Source organism: Centroberyx affinis, unplaced genomic scaffold (assembly GCF_046629955.1).
Source record: "Centroberyx affinis isolate AG114_WGS23_722 - 3 ecotype Tasmania unplaced genomic scaffold, CSIRO-AGI_Caff_v1 ptg000893l_1, whole genome shotgun sequence".
NCBI lineage: Eukaryota > Metazoa > Chordata > Actinopteri > Beryciformes > Berycidae > Centroberyx > Centroberyx affinis.
The window spans coordinates 320,733-336,208 of record NW_027279481.1 but is presented as its reverse complement, the minus strand read 5'-3'; the positions used below and the strand labels follow the sequence as shown (position 1 = coordinate 336,208).

The following is a 15,476-nucleotide window of genomic DNA, read 5'->3' as shown; positions in this document are numbered from 1 at the left end:
TTGAAGAACAGGAGAGCTTACAGATGAGCCCGAATTATTGGCTGCGATAAATCCAAGGTCTAAATGTTTTAGAGAGCCATCCCAAAAATAACTCGGGGGCCAGCTGAAGTGTTCCTTGACTGTCCATGTTGAAATTTGACCCTCACTGTTGTCATGGAAATAGAAGAGCGAGGACGACAGGGGGGCAATCACAATAGCTACTTATTAAACCCCCAACTGCGTATAACCACCCTCATCTACACACACACACACACACACACACACACACACACACACAGGGATACAGTAAGTAGCACAAGCACACACTTCCACAATCCCTTTCTCTTTTTCTCTCTCTAAGTCTTTTTGTTTCTCCCTCCCTCGTGCCTCTCAGCTTTCCAAATTTGGCTCGGTGGGCAAAATTTCGAACAAACACACACAAAATGACACTGTATCCTCTTTGCAGACACTAAAGACTGTGTAAATATTATCAGGGAACATAAGAACACACGCACACACACACACACATATACACACACAAGCACACACACACTCACAGTCACTCAGTTAATCAGATGTCTTTTTGGCCTGGGGTAGTCTGTCTAAAGCAGTGATCCTGCTGCTTGTATGTATGTACGTACGTACGTATGTGTGTTTGTGTGTGTGTGTGTGTGTGTGTGTATGTGTCAGTCTGTGTGTGTGTGTGTGTGTGTGTGTGTCACTACGCCCATCTCTTTGATGAGGATTTACCAGAGTGAGTGGCCTGGAGGCAGGGAAAATAAAAAGCAAGGGTTTTCAAGAGATCCTAAGCTCCCAGCGCATTCAGCCGCCATCAAAGAGACAGCATCGATATTCTGCTCACCCCAATCCTGCCAAATCAATCACACACACACACACACACACACACACACACACACACACAGCCAAACACACAGCCAGTGCAGCCGGTGTACTAAATGTGCTTTTACTGTGCACAGCTTCGCATTCACATTCATTCCACTTAACGTGAAAGCAGATTCCCACCGTACCACCTCAGTTCTCATTCTGCCAAAAAAAGAAAAAACAAATGTCTCATCTCACCTGCTGCTGCAGCTTAATAATGTTGAAGTTATTTTTAGCACCACTGTACAATTCTATCTCAATTACTGCCGATGGTGAGGAGCCTGAAAGAATAATGCATGGGTTCTGTTTTGGTTAGGAGACGCCTCATAGGAGTGCAGAGTCCACAGAGCGTTGTAACCTCTTCTGTTCCCTTTGTTCTTAATAGGAGAAAGCCTGATGACGAGCCCAGTGTTTCAGAGGGGAGATGAGAGTGGAGAAGAGGAGGAGAAAGAACAGGAAGATGAGGGAGGCGGAGGAGAGGGTATTTTCTGAAGGTCATCTCAATCACATTCAATTTCCAAGGACAAGGAGCATCTAGCTGCTATTTCTTCACGAAAGCCTAACCATCAAAGCTTGCCTGCAGGCCCAGCACACACGTGCATGTGTGCGCGCACTTACACACGCTAACACCCACTCACTCACTCTCTCTCTCGCTCTCTCTCTCTGTCTCTCTCTCTTTCTCTCAATCTCTCGCTCTCTCTGTCTCTCTAGCTCATTGTAAAGCTAAGAGTCATTAGAGGTGTGAAGGAGATGAGAAGCTGATTAGAGTCCAGATTACACATCAAAGTATCCCGCTGGGTCTCAGCACGCTCATTCAGCATTATCAATTAAAAACTATTATTTATTTTGTTTTATAAGAGAATTTTATATGGAATAGAGTACATCACCATAGAGAAAAAACAAAAAGCACAGCAAAGACATATAAAGATACAAAGTAAAAAGAATAAATGGATAGAGCAAAAACATGTAAGCCATACATATAACACTCAATAAGAGGCAAGAAAGAAGGTAAAAAAGAAAAATCAAACAACCTTGGTTTATGTAAACAAAGTATCACTACCATAACACATGCACACACACACACACACACACGCACACACACACACACACACACACACACACACACATGGACTGGTGAAATAAAACAGCATAAATAATTGATGTTTTCGGTCCCAATTTCAGCTGTCAAATTTTCAGCACACATGATCAGCTATTATATCAGCAAAGTAGAAGTCACAGGTTGGTCTCTTTCTCTCTCTCACACACACACAAACACACACGCACGCACACACACACACACAGACACACATATGCATACACACAAACACGCATTGTGCTACTGCTGCTGGTGCTGTGCAGGTCATCAAGTTGAAAGGATTAAATTATTTCAGGCCTTGTATACAGCTTGTCATAACAAAATCTTACTGTAATACCCTGGGTCAAGACAAACAAAACAAACTCACTCTGCAGCAAATGTCTCGCCTTTTCCCTGGTCATTTGGTTTAGACTCTGCCCTCATGACTGTTAATTCCAACTGGTAAAACAAGATTAGCTTTGAGAAGTTGCACTAAAATCCACCGTTCTTAGCATGAGCATGAAGCAAATTAACAAGGGGGGCGGTGGCTGAGGGAGAATATTGTTTTCTCTCCCTTTTCCCCTAAAATCCCCAAAAAGACTCACAGTGGGGACCTAATAAAGGCACAATCCTGCCTCAGCTGCTCTCCAATTGCCCCCTTGTGTTTTACATTAACAATGCCTGGACAAGCTGCTGCCTGGAGACTAATTTAAGCCTGAGTCAGCACAGCTTTTCTACGTTGGAGTGGTCAGTAAAAGAAACAGGACCTGACAAAAACAAGCACAAACAGGTAAAACAAAAGCTCACCGCTCAGCCAAGGCCCTCCAGGGATCCAAGGACACTGACCTGACTAACTGCTCCGCTACGATAGACACATGCAGTGTGTGTCTTTGTGTGTGTGTGTGAGCGAATGTCTTGTCCACTCACCTATTGTACTGTAATCCATCCCACAGTAAGTCTGCCTGCATGCGTGCTTAAGTTACCACGTGCAAGTTTGTTTTTATCTGCCACTTCACAGCCATACCATGCCACATATGAAACAAGGATCACACTCCGCATTCTTAGATCCCATAATTCAATTGATCCAGTCCTCACCCCGCCTCACCTCGACCCCTTCACCCCTCTCTCCCTCACACGCTCCCCCTTCAAACATGGTAAATGGAGAGCTCTTACGGCTAATCCGGCTTTAATGGCGGAGGAAAATTATGGCCGAACCATTTCCTGGTAGCAAATCATCTCGCTCCTTGTCCTCGCTCTCCTCCATTCTCCCTCTCTGCTTCTCTACCTCTCTGCCCCCATCATTACATTTGGCCTATAAATAAATGCCTCAGCTGTCACACAGGCAAATGGAGCTGCCAACATGGGAATTGGTGGCAGGGAGCTGGAAGGAGGGAGACGAGCCCAACGAATAACAATAAGCCCCGTGCATCGCAGCCAGGGAAGGACAAATGTAGACAGAGCAGAAAGAGTCCGACAGCTTGACAGGCTGCCAACCGGACAGACAGACAGGTAGTCAGACCAGCAAATGGATAGACAGACAGGAGGCGGAAAAGTGTCATGGGCAAAAAAGGGGTGGGAGATGGAGAAAAGACACGGGACAGCCATCAGCGTCGGGAGAGACGGAGGGAGGGAATAAACGAGATAGGAAAGATCAAAAAGGAGAATGGTGTCTCACTTAGGTTAATTACACTTAGCAGAGCATCAACTGTAAAATTAACATGACATATTGTGCTAGCAGATGTTACATCCAGCATGATATAATGAGTCAGTCTTGGTAAAATTGCCAATGAATAACATTTCTAAATTCAAGGTAGCTGTGAAAAAATGATGGCAATGAGCCCATAGAAAGATACAATACAAGCCTATTTTTCTTTATGTACCAAGGTATTTTCAACCCCCCTCCCCCTTAGCAGACCATGGAGGTTAGTTGGCAGCAAAGAATAGATACAATAGTACAGCCAGTGATGGTGAGATAGGAACATGTCTCTGGTCACAAAGAATTAACAGCAGAGTGTCTAAAGAGCATTGACCTTTAGCTCCGAACCGCTGCTGACATTTACAGCTTATCTCCTTACAGTACGCAGGTAACAAGCCGCCACACCGGCTGGAGTGGCTGGGCGGGGTCTGCACTAAAATACACACAGGAAAAATAAAGGCGCGAACTGGAACTGAAAATGGTTATACAGAGTGATGCCATGGAAGAACCATTTCTGGTTCCACAAAGAACCTTTCAAGAACCTTTTCTTGTTCTTCGTTGGGATATTATGGTTCTTAATTATGGTTCTTAATTCGTAGTTATTGGATGTTGGGTGATGGCACACATAACCAATCAGGGAGTGGATTTTGTTTTGTTTTGTTTAATTGTTATTAGAGATATATAATTGAGCGTAAATGCTCTGTAATTAACTACTGAATGGCAGTTACCCTTACATTTTAAATTGAATCAATTAAGAATGAATTGACCTCAACCCTGGTATATACTCTCAGGAACTGGTGCAGTTATTGTATGCTAATGCTTTTCCATCGAAAACACTGGACTCAAAACAAACAAATATCATTTGTAATTGAATATTTATGTCATGCAATCAAAATGCTTCTTTAGAGGTTTTTGCTCCCCACAAACAAATTTCTGGGACAAACACGTCTGTATTCTCCTATGTACTGCTCTCATTCATTTCATTCAAAAGAAGAAAAAGCTCTGGAGAAAAAGCTGATTATGAGAAGAGAGAAGGGCCGGATGGGGAAAGGGGAGAGATAACAGCTAGTCCAACCATCAGATCTATTTTGTGGAAACTACTATATTTGTTGGACTATAAAGTATGCTGGCAGCGTTTTCTTTCCCTAGTTATCCTGCACTTCATCCAGCAATCTGTCACTGGTACGTGTGTTTTTGTCTGCTCTACCCAGAGGCCATCCAAAATTTGGGTGACACATACATCCGAGTGAACGCTAATGCAACAAGACAGAAGATCCAGCAGAGTAACAGCCCAAAAACTCATCCCAACCCAATCACCAGGGAAAGGAAAGTTCACAACACACTCTGTTACCTTCATCATAGCAGAAACCAGACCGAAAGCACAAAGTCATGAGAGTGCAGTGCTTGTGATATTTTACACAAACACTGCTTCTTTCCTTTTTACCTATTGGTGTGTGTGTGTGTGTGTGTGTGTGTGTGTGTGTGTGTGTGTGTGTGTGTGTGTGTGTGTGTGTGTGTGTGTGTGTGTGTGTGTCAAGGACAGCTCATAGTCTGCTATGTTTAATCTTCAAGTGTAGACAGACAGCAGTGTAAGAAGTGAGTGGTGCATGGGATGAGTTTTGACCCTGCTACAGTCAGAACCACACAGCCTGCACATTATCAAACTGAGCCAGCAGGGTTGCCACCTATTGAGAATTTCATGCATTAGCTAAATTGGATTCTGCTTACTTCTGGCAAATGCATTTTTTACATTTTTAAGTTCTATAATAATTGTATCAGATCCCTGACCAGCTTTATCAATTGGTTTCTAGGAGCCAGTGTTATCTCCCATAAATACATCTTTTATATCAAGCATAGAGCTTACAGTGCAAGGTTCAGAATTATCTCCATCTAATCTTCCCATGTTCGCAGAATTGTCACCATGCTCTTGGTTAAACCTGTTGCTATGACGATTGCATATGAGCTGGCAAGTACATTGATGTAAACCATGGCTAAAAATGTATACATCAGTTCATTCTTGAGTGAATTATTGCTTCAAAAATGAACCATAGGATAATTATTTGAAGGAATCAGATGTACACACATACACCAGCATGCACATGTGCCCGCACATACACACACATATGCAAGGATGTGCGCACACATGTATATGCACGCACACACACCTGTGGTGGTAGAAGCTCCATAATCTGTTATCCCTGTGATATATGTATGTAGCTGTGTGCCTTAATTGACTGCCAGGGTTATTCTATTTAATAGCCATTCCCAATCAAGCTGTGGAGATCACAGAGCTTGGAGACTGGGGCGAAGCCTCTCGGGTGATAGTTAATCTGCCCGCCTCAGCTGCTCAGACATCGAGGGCACATGGAGAGGAATGTAAAAGCAGTCCGTGTAATGAGTGTAATTATATACTGTATGGAGAAGAGCACAAAAAGGAGCGTCTGGAATAAATTTAATACATAGGTACATACACAGATAAACATGGCAATGACACGGAGACAATGATGGGTATCAGGAGATTGGCACGGTTAAATGACCAAGCACGACTGTGAGTGTAGAATTGTTTGCTGTAAATAGATGAGGCATAGCTAAGGCTCTTCATGTGAGTAACTGATATGATTCATGGAGACATATGCGCATACCTTCAGGTATGTACATCCATAATACAAAATCCATCCAATAAACAGGGCTTACAGAATCAGTTATATATTTAAATTATCAACCAGAGAATTGGCTACATGCTGAACATTTTAAGCACATCATTCAATTTGAAGTGCAATGATGGAACTAGACTACTCATCAATGCTGCTTCCTGTGAGTGACAAGACTTCCCATTTGGATTAAGGACAGAAAGAGAAATCCTCCCTGCGTCCAAACCTGTAATCTTGCCATTATATGGCAGCTCACACTATATAATTTAACACCCTTCACTGTCAGTATGGGGGGTTTTATGTGTCTACTGTGTGTGTGTGTGTGTGTGTGTGTGTGTGTGTGTGTGTGTGTGCGTGTGTGTGTGTGTGTGTGTGTGTGTGTGTGTGTTCTGTCTGTCTGTCTGTCTGTCTGTCTGTCTGCCTGTCTGTGTCCATGAGAGGGAAAACTGCTTACCTTATTTTAGTGCATGTATATGAGGACACAGCTGCACATACAAGCATCCCTTAAATTCACCCCCACTCCCCATACGTTCTCTCTCTGTTTCTCTCCCTCTGTCTGAAACCCTGTGGTGCTCCAGAGACAGCCAGGAGCAGGTACACCACACTAACCCTTGCATGCATAACAAACTGATTAAACGTCTGATCTACAAGATAGTCAGATGAGGCTTGGGGTATAGTCAGCAGCCTGGGTCCTGATAATGCCAAATTAAACATGGGCCTCGCTGATTCAATAACACAGCCTATATTTGTAATTCAATTTGCGGCTTCACTGGAGGGGAAAAGAGCAGGGGAAGACTTCGAAAACTGGCAAAGAATGATAGGAATTCCTGGGGATAGACCAAGGTATTTTTATGGCCATCATCATCATCATCCTCATCATCATTATCATCAACATTGCCAATTAAGTGGGATCTGTCAAGCTATTCAACTTAAATATTTGATATCTCTTTCAGGCATCCGCATCTTACTCCTCTCTTCTCTCTTTCATTCACAAACATGCTCAGGTTTAAACAGACAGTGTGGTGAATAGAGGAGGCAGCGGTCACTGAGTTACATTCCACAGGTTATGATAGCTGTTGCACAAAAAGTACAACTTCATATGTGCAGTATATGCTGCCTGAAAAGTCTGATCTAGTGTCACTGTGTGTCTGTCTTTACACCAGCACAACCTCCAGCGAGAAGACCGGTGCGTGCCCCTCTGTCTCTCCCTGCCGCCACCTCTCTCTCTCTCTCCTACTGTGTATTGATTTGCGCGCAGTCTTGTGAACTAGTGTGATTTTAAATCCACAGAATGGAACAGAACAGAAATAGAACAGGACAGATCAGAATAGAGAAGAATAGAGTCGAACAGAACAGAACAGAACAGAATAGAGAAGAATAGAGTAGGACAGGACAGAACGGAACAGAACAAGAGTAGAGTAGAACAGAACAGAATAGAGCAAAACAGAAGAGAACAGAACAGGTCAGAACAGAATGGAATAGGGTAGAACCAAACATAACAGAACAGATCAGAACAGAGTAGAATAGAGTAGAAAAGAAAAGAACACAGCAGAGTAGAATAGAGTAGAATAGAATAGAATAGAATAGAATAGAATAGAATAGAATTGAAACCATGAGAGAGAGAGATGCAACAGAAACCCATCATAGTAGATCTGAGGTCCTGCTCTCAGGTGCCTACCTGAGGTAACGCAGTGGTTCGATGGTTTCAGAGTCTGCTTCAGCTGGGCTGTGGTTCATCTTGTCCGTCTGTTTTCACCCAGCAGGATTCGGCAAATAGGAGAAGGATGAGCTGCACCGCTCCAAAGAAAACACTCCTGTTCCCTCTCTCTGACTCTGACCGAATACACACACTGTCTATCTCTCTGCTCAGGAATAGACTGGGAATCTAAATGGGCTTTCTCCCTCTATCTCTCTCTCTCTCTTGCTCTTGATTGGTTCAGACCCTGGAAGGTAATTACTGGCTGTTCCCGACTCTGAATCTTGCCTCTGTATCTCTTTTTCTCCCCTCCTCTCTCGCTCTGTCTCTGTCTCTGTCTATCTGTCTCTTTCTCACTGTGGCCCCGGCTCATTCTCTGATAAAACCAGCTGGCTCTGTGTATCAGCTGCGCTCGCCGGGACAGCCAGCCAATTAAGAATCAGGGAGGCATGGTGCTAGCTTGCTGATTGGCTCAGGCTGCCGTGATCATCGCCGCTCAGGCAGCCAGGGTGCACCCACCCACCCCCCACCTCCCTTCAAACACACACGCACAAGCACACATACTCCTCCCCCCATGGTGGCTAAAGGATCCCTTGATGGAGAATCTAGAGCAAGCACCAGAGTGAGGAAACACTTGACTGCTCACTGAATAACAAACACACAACAGCAACACCTTTATCTGATGGGGGAAGGTAAATGAAACACATTAACAAAACTGAGATAATAACCCTGTAATACCTGAGTATGTGGCAATAATTTGTAGTGTCTGTGCAACACAAAGGATGAAAGATGGGTGATATGAATGGGATTTGATGAATGGACTTATCTGACTGATCTGATATGGATTTGGGGCAGCTGAGAAAAAACATGAAAGAAAAAAATTCACTGTACTACTGTATCATGAATACACACTAACTTACAATTCCATGCGGACATATAAATACACATAGGCCTACACACACACACACGCACACACACACACACACACACACAAAATATGTATCACAGTGAGAATCAGTGGCTGCCAAGGAATGAAGGTCCTAAGTGGGTCGTGGCAACACACAATGGCTCACATTCTTCTATAAAGCTCTCTCTCTCTCTCTCTCTCTCTCTCTCTCTCTCTCACTCTATCTCTCCCTCTCTCTCTCCAGTTTGCTCAGAGTTCATGACCACTCATTACACTCATTACAACACCACATTTTCATTGTGTTTGCATAAAAAACAAGCATTTAAGTCTTTGTTTTCCTATTGGGCTATTCGAATCAACCTGTTGGGATGCCGAATTCCTTCCTACCTATTGGAGGCAGATACAGGTGCAGGGGGCTTGGAGGACTGTTGGTGAACTCTGCCACCCAGAGGATTTAAATTGTCATTGCAGCTTAAACCTAGGGAGTGCCTTCCTTTCCAAAAAAAAAAAAAAAGAACTGCTGCTAGAAAAGATTGAAGGCTTCTGAATGGAACCTCATAAACTAACAATAATTGTTGACTGAAAAATATGATTTGGTCAATGTGGTAGCAGATCACCAAACCTTCTTGCACAGGGACATATCTTACAGGGAAAATTCTGCCTTAGTGTGTGTTTGTAACTGCAGAGCCACTAATGAGACTAATTAATCCTGACAAAAAAAATATATTTTTGATGCCAAATGTTTTAGTTACAACTGGATTGAGCTAGCAGAGCAGCTTTTTGTGTAGTAGTATTTATTAGTTTGGGAAATGCTAACGAAGACAGCTACCCCAGCGTAGCAGTAGTGGATCTGTTCTTCATTGGTGATTGATGTGGTTATCCTGATTACAGGACTGGAACTTCAACTACAGCAACAGTTGATGCTGCACACCTAACAGGCACCGTGGGACTGGCTTACAAATATATTTCTGGCAATTTTTGCACAATCTTTGCTCTTAAAATGATTAAAAATACAATATCAAAATTGGAGTCACTAAGGGTTATGTATGGAAAGTGGTATACCTCTCCATACCCAATTGATGGTCATTTATTTTGGAATGTCAGTCATTTACTAGTAAGGCATCTATGATGTCAGAGCATTCTTGGTCATGTTGACTGTGGTCAGATGTCATAATGCGAGGTGGCACACTGTCCTCTGCAGCAGAAACATCACACCTTTCTTCAGACTGGTCTAGATCCAGACAGAATTTGAAGAATAGCCTAACTCAGCAACACTACAGTTTGAAAATATGACCAACAGGGTTCTGTCTGCGTTGGGGTACGAGGTTGAGCGACTGCTAGGCGAGGGAGCTTACTCTAAAGTCAAACTGGCCAGCTCACAGAATCATGGCCACAAAGTTGCCATCAAAATCTTGGATCGCAGAACTGCTCCTCGAGACTTTGTCCAGAGGTTTCTACCCAGGGAAGTGGACATCCTGAAGACAGTGAAACACGAAAATATCATCCGTGTGTATGAATTTATAGAGCTCTGTGACAGAAAGTTGTGCATTGTGATGGAGTGCGCAGAAACTGACCTCCTTTACAAGATCCAAGAGGTCGGCAGATTCCCAGTGGACCAATCCAGAGCCATGTTTGCTCAGATGGTCAACGCGATGAGCTATCTGCACCAAAACAATATCGTCCACCGAGACCTCAAGTGCGAGAATGTGCTGCTGATGGGTAACCAGGTGAAAATCAGTGACTTTGGGTTTGCGAGGATTGCAATGGGATCCACTGAACTGAGCAAGACATACTGCGGTTCCGCTGCATATGCCCCACCAGAGGTGCTGCGAGGCATCCCATACAACCCCAAAAAACACGATATTTGGAGCATGGGTGTCATCCTTTATGTCATGGTCACAGGGTGTATGCCTTATGATGACTCCAATGTTGCCAGATTACTAAAGATCCAACGTAGGCCTGTGAAGTATCCGGAAGTGGTGGAGTTGCCGGAGTCCTGTCAAGCCTTCATCTCCTTCTTGCTGCACTTCAATCCTTGTACCAGGCCCAGCATCCAAGAGGTGGCTCAGCACTCCTGGCTGTAAAAGGCCAGTGATCATAACAAAGCTGTAACTCAATAAAACTTAGGCTATATGCCTGAATGTGCAATCAGAACAGCCTACTGTTTGTGAAATGTTTGGTACATGACATGAAAGGATGCATGCATCAACTTAAATGGCAGCCAGTAGAATAAAAATCACCTGATCAACTAAATTTGTGATCTTGTAGCTCAGTGAGTTGAACAATGCACTAACACTGTCAGGGTTGGGGGTTTGAATCCCACTGGGGCCACCCATGCTAAAATGATACGCAATGATGGCACCACTTTGGATAGAAGTGTCCACCAAATGGCATATGTAAATTAGATAGTAGGCCTGTCAACAGTCCCTGTGAAGATGATGTAATGTTTATTATCTGTAGTAAAATATGAAGATGGGCATTTCAATATTTCACCCTCTTTTTCAAACAGAAATTGTGACTTGCTAAAGCTTTTCTGTATTTTGCAGAACATAGTGAAGATATGCATGACTACATCAGATAAACAAAGTGATTCAATTGGGGTGGTATGAAGTATAAATTCTCACCAGCTTTGTCTTTTCCAATCACAGTACAAATGGCTGAACCTCATGATCAGAGGTATAGTGTGCAGATGATTGTGTAATATTCCAATGTGACTGGATGTACAAAGGTGAGCATGTGTGTTCACTTCCAGAGTCTCAAAAACCAATAGACAAAGGTTACCAACTGTAACACAATGTTTAAACATTAGAACTGAACAATTAATAGAAAAACAAAAACAAAATTGCAATATGAACTTCTCCAAATAGCTGAGGCTGCAATTAATTACTCAAGAGTGAGGGGTGTCCAAAACATTTTTCTGAACAAGGTATTTTAGTGCTGCGGCTAATCTTTGGTCCATGAATCAATTAGAGTATTGGTGGAAACCTTTCATCGTAGTCAAACTCAGTAAATTCTGCACAGTGACATCTATTTTCTTTTCTTTACAAAATCACTTTTCTTTAAACTATTTTAAATTTCTAAAAAATGTATGACTAGAAAAACTTGTGATGATATGAATTGCAGTTTAAATCGCCTTTGCAATATTCTGTCAAATAATCTTAATTCGATTTTTTGTCAATATCATTCAGCCCTATTAAACATCATGAATAAATACAAACACGCATGAGAGAGAGGTTAAAATTAGTTTTATTATTACTTGATAGAGCAGGGAAAAAAAATCCAAAAACAAACATATTTCTTGCACATCGTTTTCTTTTCCACTTAGGTTGCATTGCATTGAACAGTGCTTCTATCCCAGAGAAACGGAATGGTGTTTTTGTTGCCTAGTGTTCATAACAAATGTTTTTGTTGGCAAATATTTTTGTTACAACTAGATTGAGCTAGTAAAGCAGTTTTTTTTTTGTGTAAAGGGTTTTGAATAATTAGGTTTGCCCAATGCTAAGGAAACAGCAGTCTCTCACTTTATATTGAGTGAAGCTCGTTTGTCCAGTGTTCATGTCACAGTGTGTGTTTGTAACTGCAGAGACTAATTAATGCTGACAAAAAAATTATATTTTTGTTGGCAAATGTTTTAGTTACAACTGGCTTGAGCTAGCAGAGCAGTTTTTTGTGTAGTAGTTGTGGAATTTATTAGTTTGGGAAATGCTAATGAAGACAGCTACCCCAGCGTAGCAGTAGTGGATCTGTTCTTCATTGGTGATTGATGTGGTTATCCTGATTACAGGACTGGAACTTCAGCTACAGCAACATTTGATGCTGCACACCTAACAGGCACCGTGGGACTGGCTTACAAATATATTTCTGGCAATTTTTGCACAATCTTTGCTCTTAAAATGATTAAAAATACAATATCAAAATTGGAGTCACTAAGGGTTATGTATGGAAAGTGGTATACCTCTCCATACCCAATTGATGGTCATTTATTTTGGAATGTCAGTCATTTACTAGTAAGGCATCTATGATGTCAGAGCATTCTTGGTCATGTTGACTGTGGTCAGATGTCATAATGCGAGGTGGCACACTGTCCTCTGCAGCAGAAACATCACACCTTTCTTCAGACTGGTCTAGATCCAGACAGAATTTGAAGAATAGCCTAACTCAGCAACACTACAGTTTGAAAATATGACCAACAGGGTTCTGTCTGCGTTGGGGTACGAGGTTGAGCGACTGCTAGGCGAGGGAGCTTACTCTAAAGTCAAACTGGCCAGCTCACAGAATCATGGCCACAAAGTTGCCATCAAAATCTTGGATCGCAGAACTGCTCCTCGAGACTTTGTCCAGAGGTTTCTACCCAGGGAAGTGGACATCCTGAAGACAGTGAAACACGAAAATATCATCCGTGTGTATGAATTTATAGAGCTCTGTGACAGAAAGTTGTGCATTGTGATGGAGTGCGCAGAAACTGACCTCCTTTACAAGATCCAAGAGGTCGGCAGATTCCCAGTGGACCAATCCAGAGCCATGTTTGCCAAGATGGTCAACGCTATGAGCTATCTGCACCAAAACAATATCGTCCACCGAGACCTCAAGTGCGAGAATGTGCTGCTGATGGGTAACCAGGTGAAAATCAGTGACTTTGGGTTTGCAAGGATTGCAATGGGATCCGCTGAACTGAGCAAGACATACTGCGGTTCCGCTGCATATGCCCCACCAGAGGTGCTGCGAGGCATTCCATACAACCCCAAAAAACACGATATTTGGAGCATGGGTGTCATCCTCTATGCCATGGTCACAGGGTGTCTGCCTTATGATGACTCCAATGTTGCCAAATTACCAAAGATCCAACGTAGGCCTGTGAAGTATCCGGAAGTTGTGGAGTTGCCGGAGTCCTGTCGAGCCTTCATCTCCTTCTTGCTGCACTTCAATCCTTGTACCAGGCCCAGCATCCAAGAGGTGGCTCAGCACTCCTGGCTGTAAAAGGCCGGTGATCATAACAAAGCTGTGACTCAATAAAACTTAGGCTATATGCCTGAATGTGCAATCAGAACAGCCTACTGTTTGTGAAATGTTTGGTACATGACATGAAAGGATGCATGCATCAACTTAAATGGCAGCCAGTAGAATGAAAATCACCTGATCAACTAAATTTGTGATTGTGTAGCTCAGTGAGTTGAACAACAAGGTACCATTTTGGATCAAAGTGTCCACCAAATGTCATATGTAAATTAGATAGTAGGTCTGTCAACAGTCCCTGTGAAGATGATGTCATGATAATGTTTATTATCGGTAGTAAAATATGAAGATGGGCATTTCAATATTTCACCCTCTTTTTCAGAGAGGGTGAAACAGAAATTGTGACTTGCTAAAGCTTTTCTGTATTTTGCAGAACATAGTGAAGGTATGCTGGGCTACATCAGATAAACAAAGTGATTCAATTAGAGTGGTATGAAGAATAGATTCTCACTAATTTTGTCTTTTCTAATCACAGTACAAATGGCTGAACCTCATGATCAGAGTCATAGTGTGCAGATGCATGTTTAATACTCCAATGTGACTACATGTACAAAGGTAAGCATGTGTGTTCCAGAGTCTCAAAGACCAATAGACATTGGTCTTGTACAGAGATTGTCTTCACCAGCTGGTTGAGATGTAATTGCTACAAATGGCTACCAATAGACAAAGGTTACCAACTGTAAAACAATACACTCACCGAGCACTTTATCAGGAACACCTTACTAATACTGGGTAGGTATCAACTTTTAGCTCAGTGTAAACCGGCTACCAAAGTGACATCCACCTCAAGTTTCAACGTTTTGCATTCTGAGATGCTTTTCTGCTCACCACAGTTGTAAAGAGGTTATCTGAGTTACTGAAGCCTTTCTGTCAGCTCCAACCAGTCGGGTCATTCTCCTCTGACCTCTCTCATCAACAAGGCGTTTCCCTCCACAGAACTGCCGCTCACTGGATGTTTTTTGTTTTTCACACCATTCTGTGTAATCTCTAGAGACTGTTGTGTGTGAAAATCCCAGGAGATCAGCAGTTTCAGAAATACTCAAACCAGCCCGTGTGGCACCAACAACCATGCCACGGTCAAAGTCACTGAGATCACATTTTTTCCCCATTCTGATGTTTGATGTGAACATTAACTGAAGCTGCTGACCTGTATCTGCACAATCTTATGCATTGCACTGCTGCCACATGATTGTCTGATTGGATAATTGCATGAATATGAAGGTGTACAGGTGTTCCTAATAAAGTACTCAGTGAGTGTACATTGAAACATTACAGCTGAACAATCGGGAAAAAAATCAAAATTGAACTTGTGCAATTAATTACTCAAGAGAGAGGGGTATCCAAAATGGTTTTCTGAACAAGGTATTTTAGTGATGCGGGCAATCTTTAATTGATTCATGGACCAGAGTATTGGTGAAAACCTTTCATCGTAGTCAAACTCAGTAAATTCTGCAGTGACATCCATTTTTTTTTTTTCAAAATCACTTTTCTTTAAAATACTTTAAAGTTATAAAAAAAACAAAAAACCTGTGATATGAATTGCAATTTAAATTGTCAATATTGTTCAGCCCTATTAA

At 42.4% G+C, this 15,476-nt stretch overlaps 3 protein-coding genes across 3 annotated transcripts in view; 2 read left to right on the top strand and 1 right to left on the bottom strand.

The window, feature by feature from the left end:
• The window catches only part of yjefn3 (YjeF N-terminal domain containing 3), a 47,744-nt gene extending 39,189 nt beyond the window's left edge, over positions 1-8,555 (bottom strand). The window contains exons 1-2 of the mRNA XM_071521500.1: positions 8,544-8,555; positions 7,962-8,029 (exon numbers count right to left, since the gene is read on the bottom strand). Coding sequence (XP_071377601.1) covers positions 7,962-8,029; positions 8,544-8,555 — 80 coding nt within the window. The remainder of the gene's footprint in view (positions 1-7,961; positions 8,030-8,543) is intronic.
• Positions 8,556-10,175: 1,620 nt separating this feature from the next.
• LOC139645731 (testis-specific serine/threonine-protein kinase 6-like) lies at positions 10,176-10,970 on the top strand. The gene has a single exon (XM_071521534.1). It carries the CDS (start codon positions 10,176-10,178, stop codon positions 10,968-10,970), a length of 795 nt encoding a protein of 264 aa, XP_071377635.1.
• Positions 10,971-13,068: 2,098 nt separating this feature from the next.
• Positions 13,069-13,863, top strand: LOC139645732 (testis-specific serine/threonine-protein kinase 6-like). Its single transcript, XM_071521535.1, has one exon. The coding sequence runs from the start codon at positions 13,069-13,071 to the stop codon at positions 13,861-13,863; it is 795 nt and encodes a 264-aa protein (XP_071377636.1).
• Positions 13,864-15,476: the final 1,613 nt, after the last annotated feature.

Coding starts and splice junctions, on each gene's coding strand:
- LOC139645731 (XM_071521534.1), top strand. CDS start 10,176: ATGACCAACAGGGTTCTGTCTGCGTTGGGGTACGAGGTTGAGCGACTG.
- LOC139645732 (XM_071521535.1), top strand. CDS start 13,069: ATGACCAACAGGGTTCTGTCTGCGTTGGGGTACGAGGTTGAGCGACTG.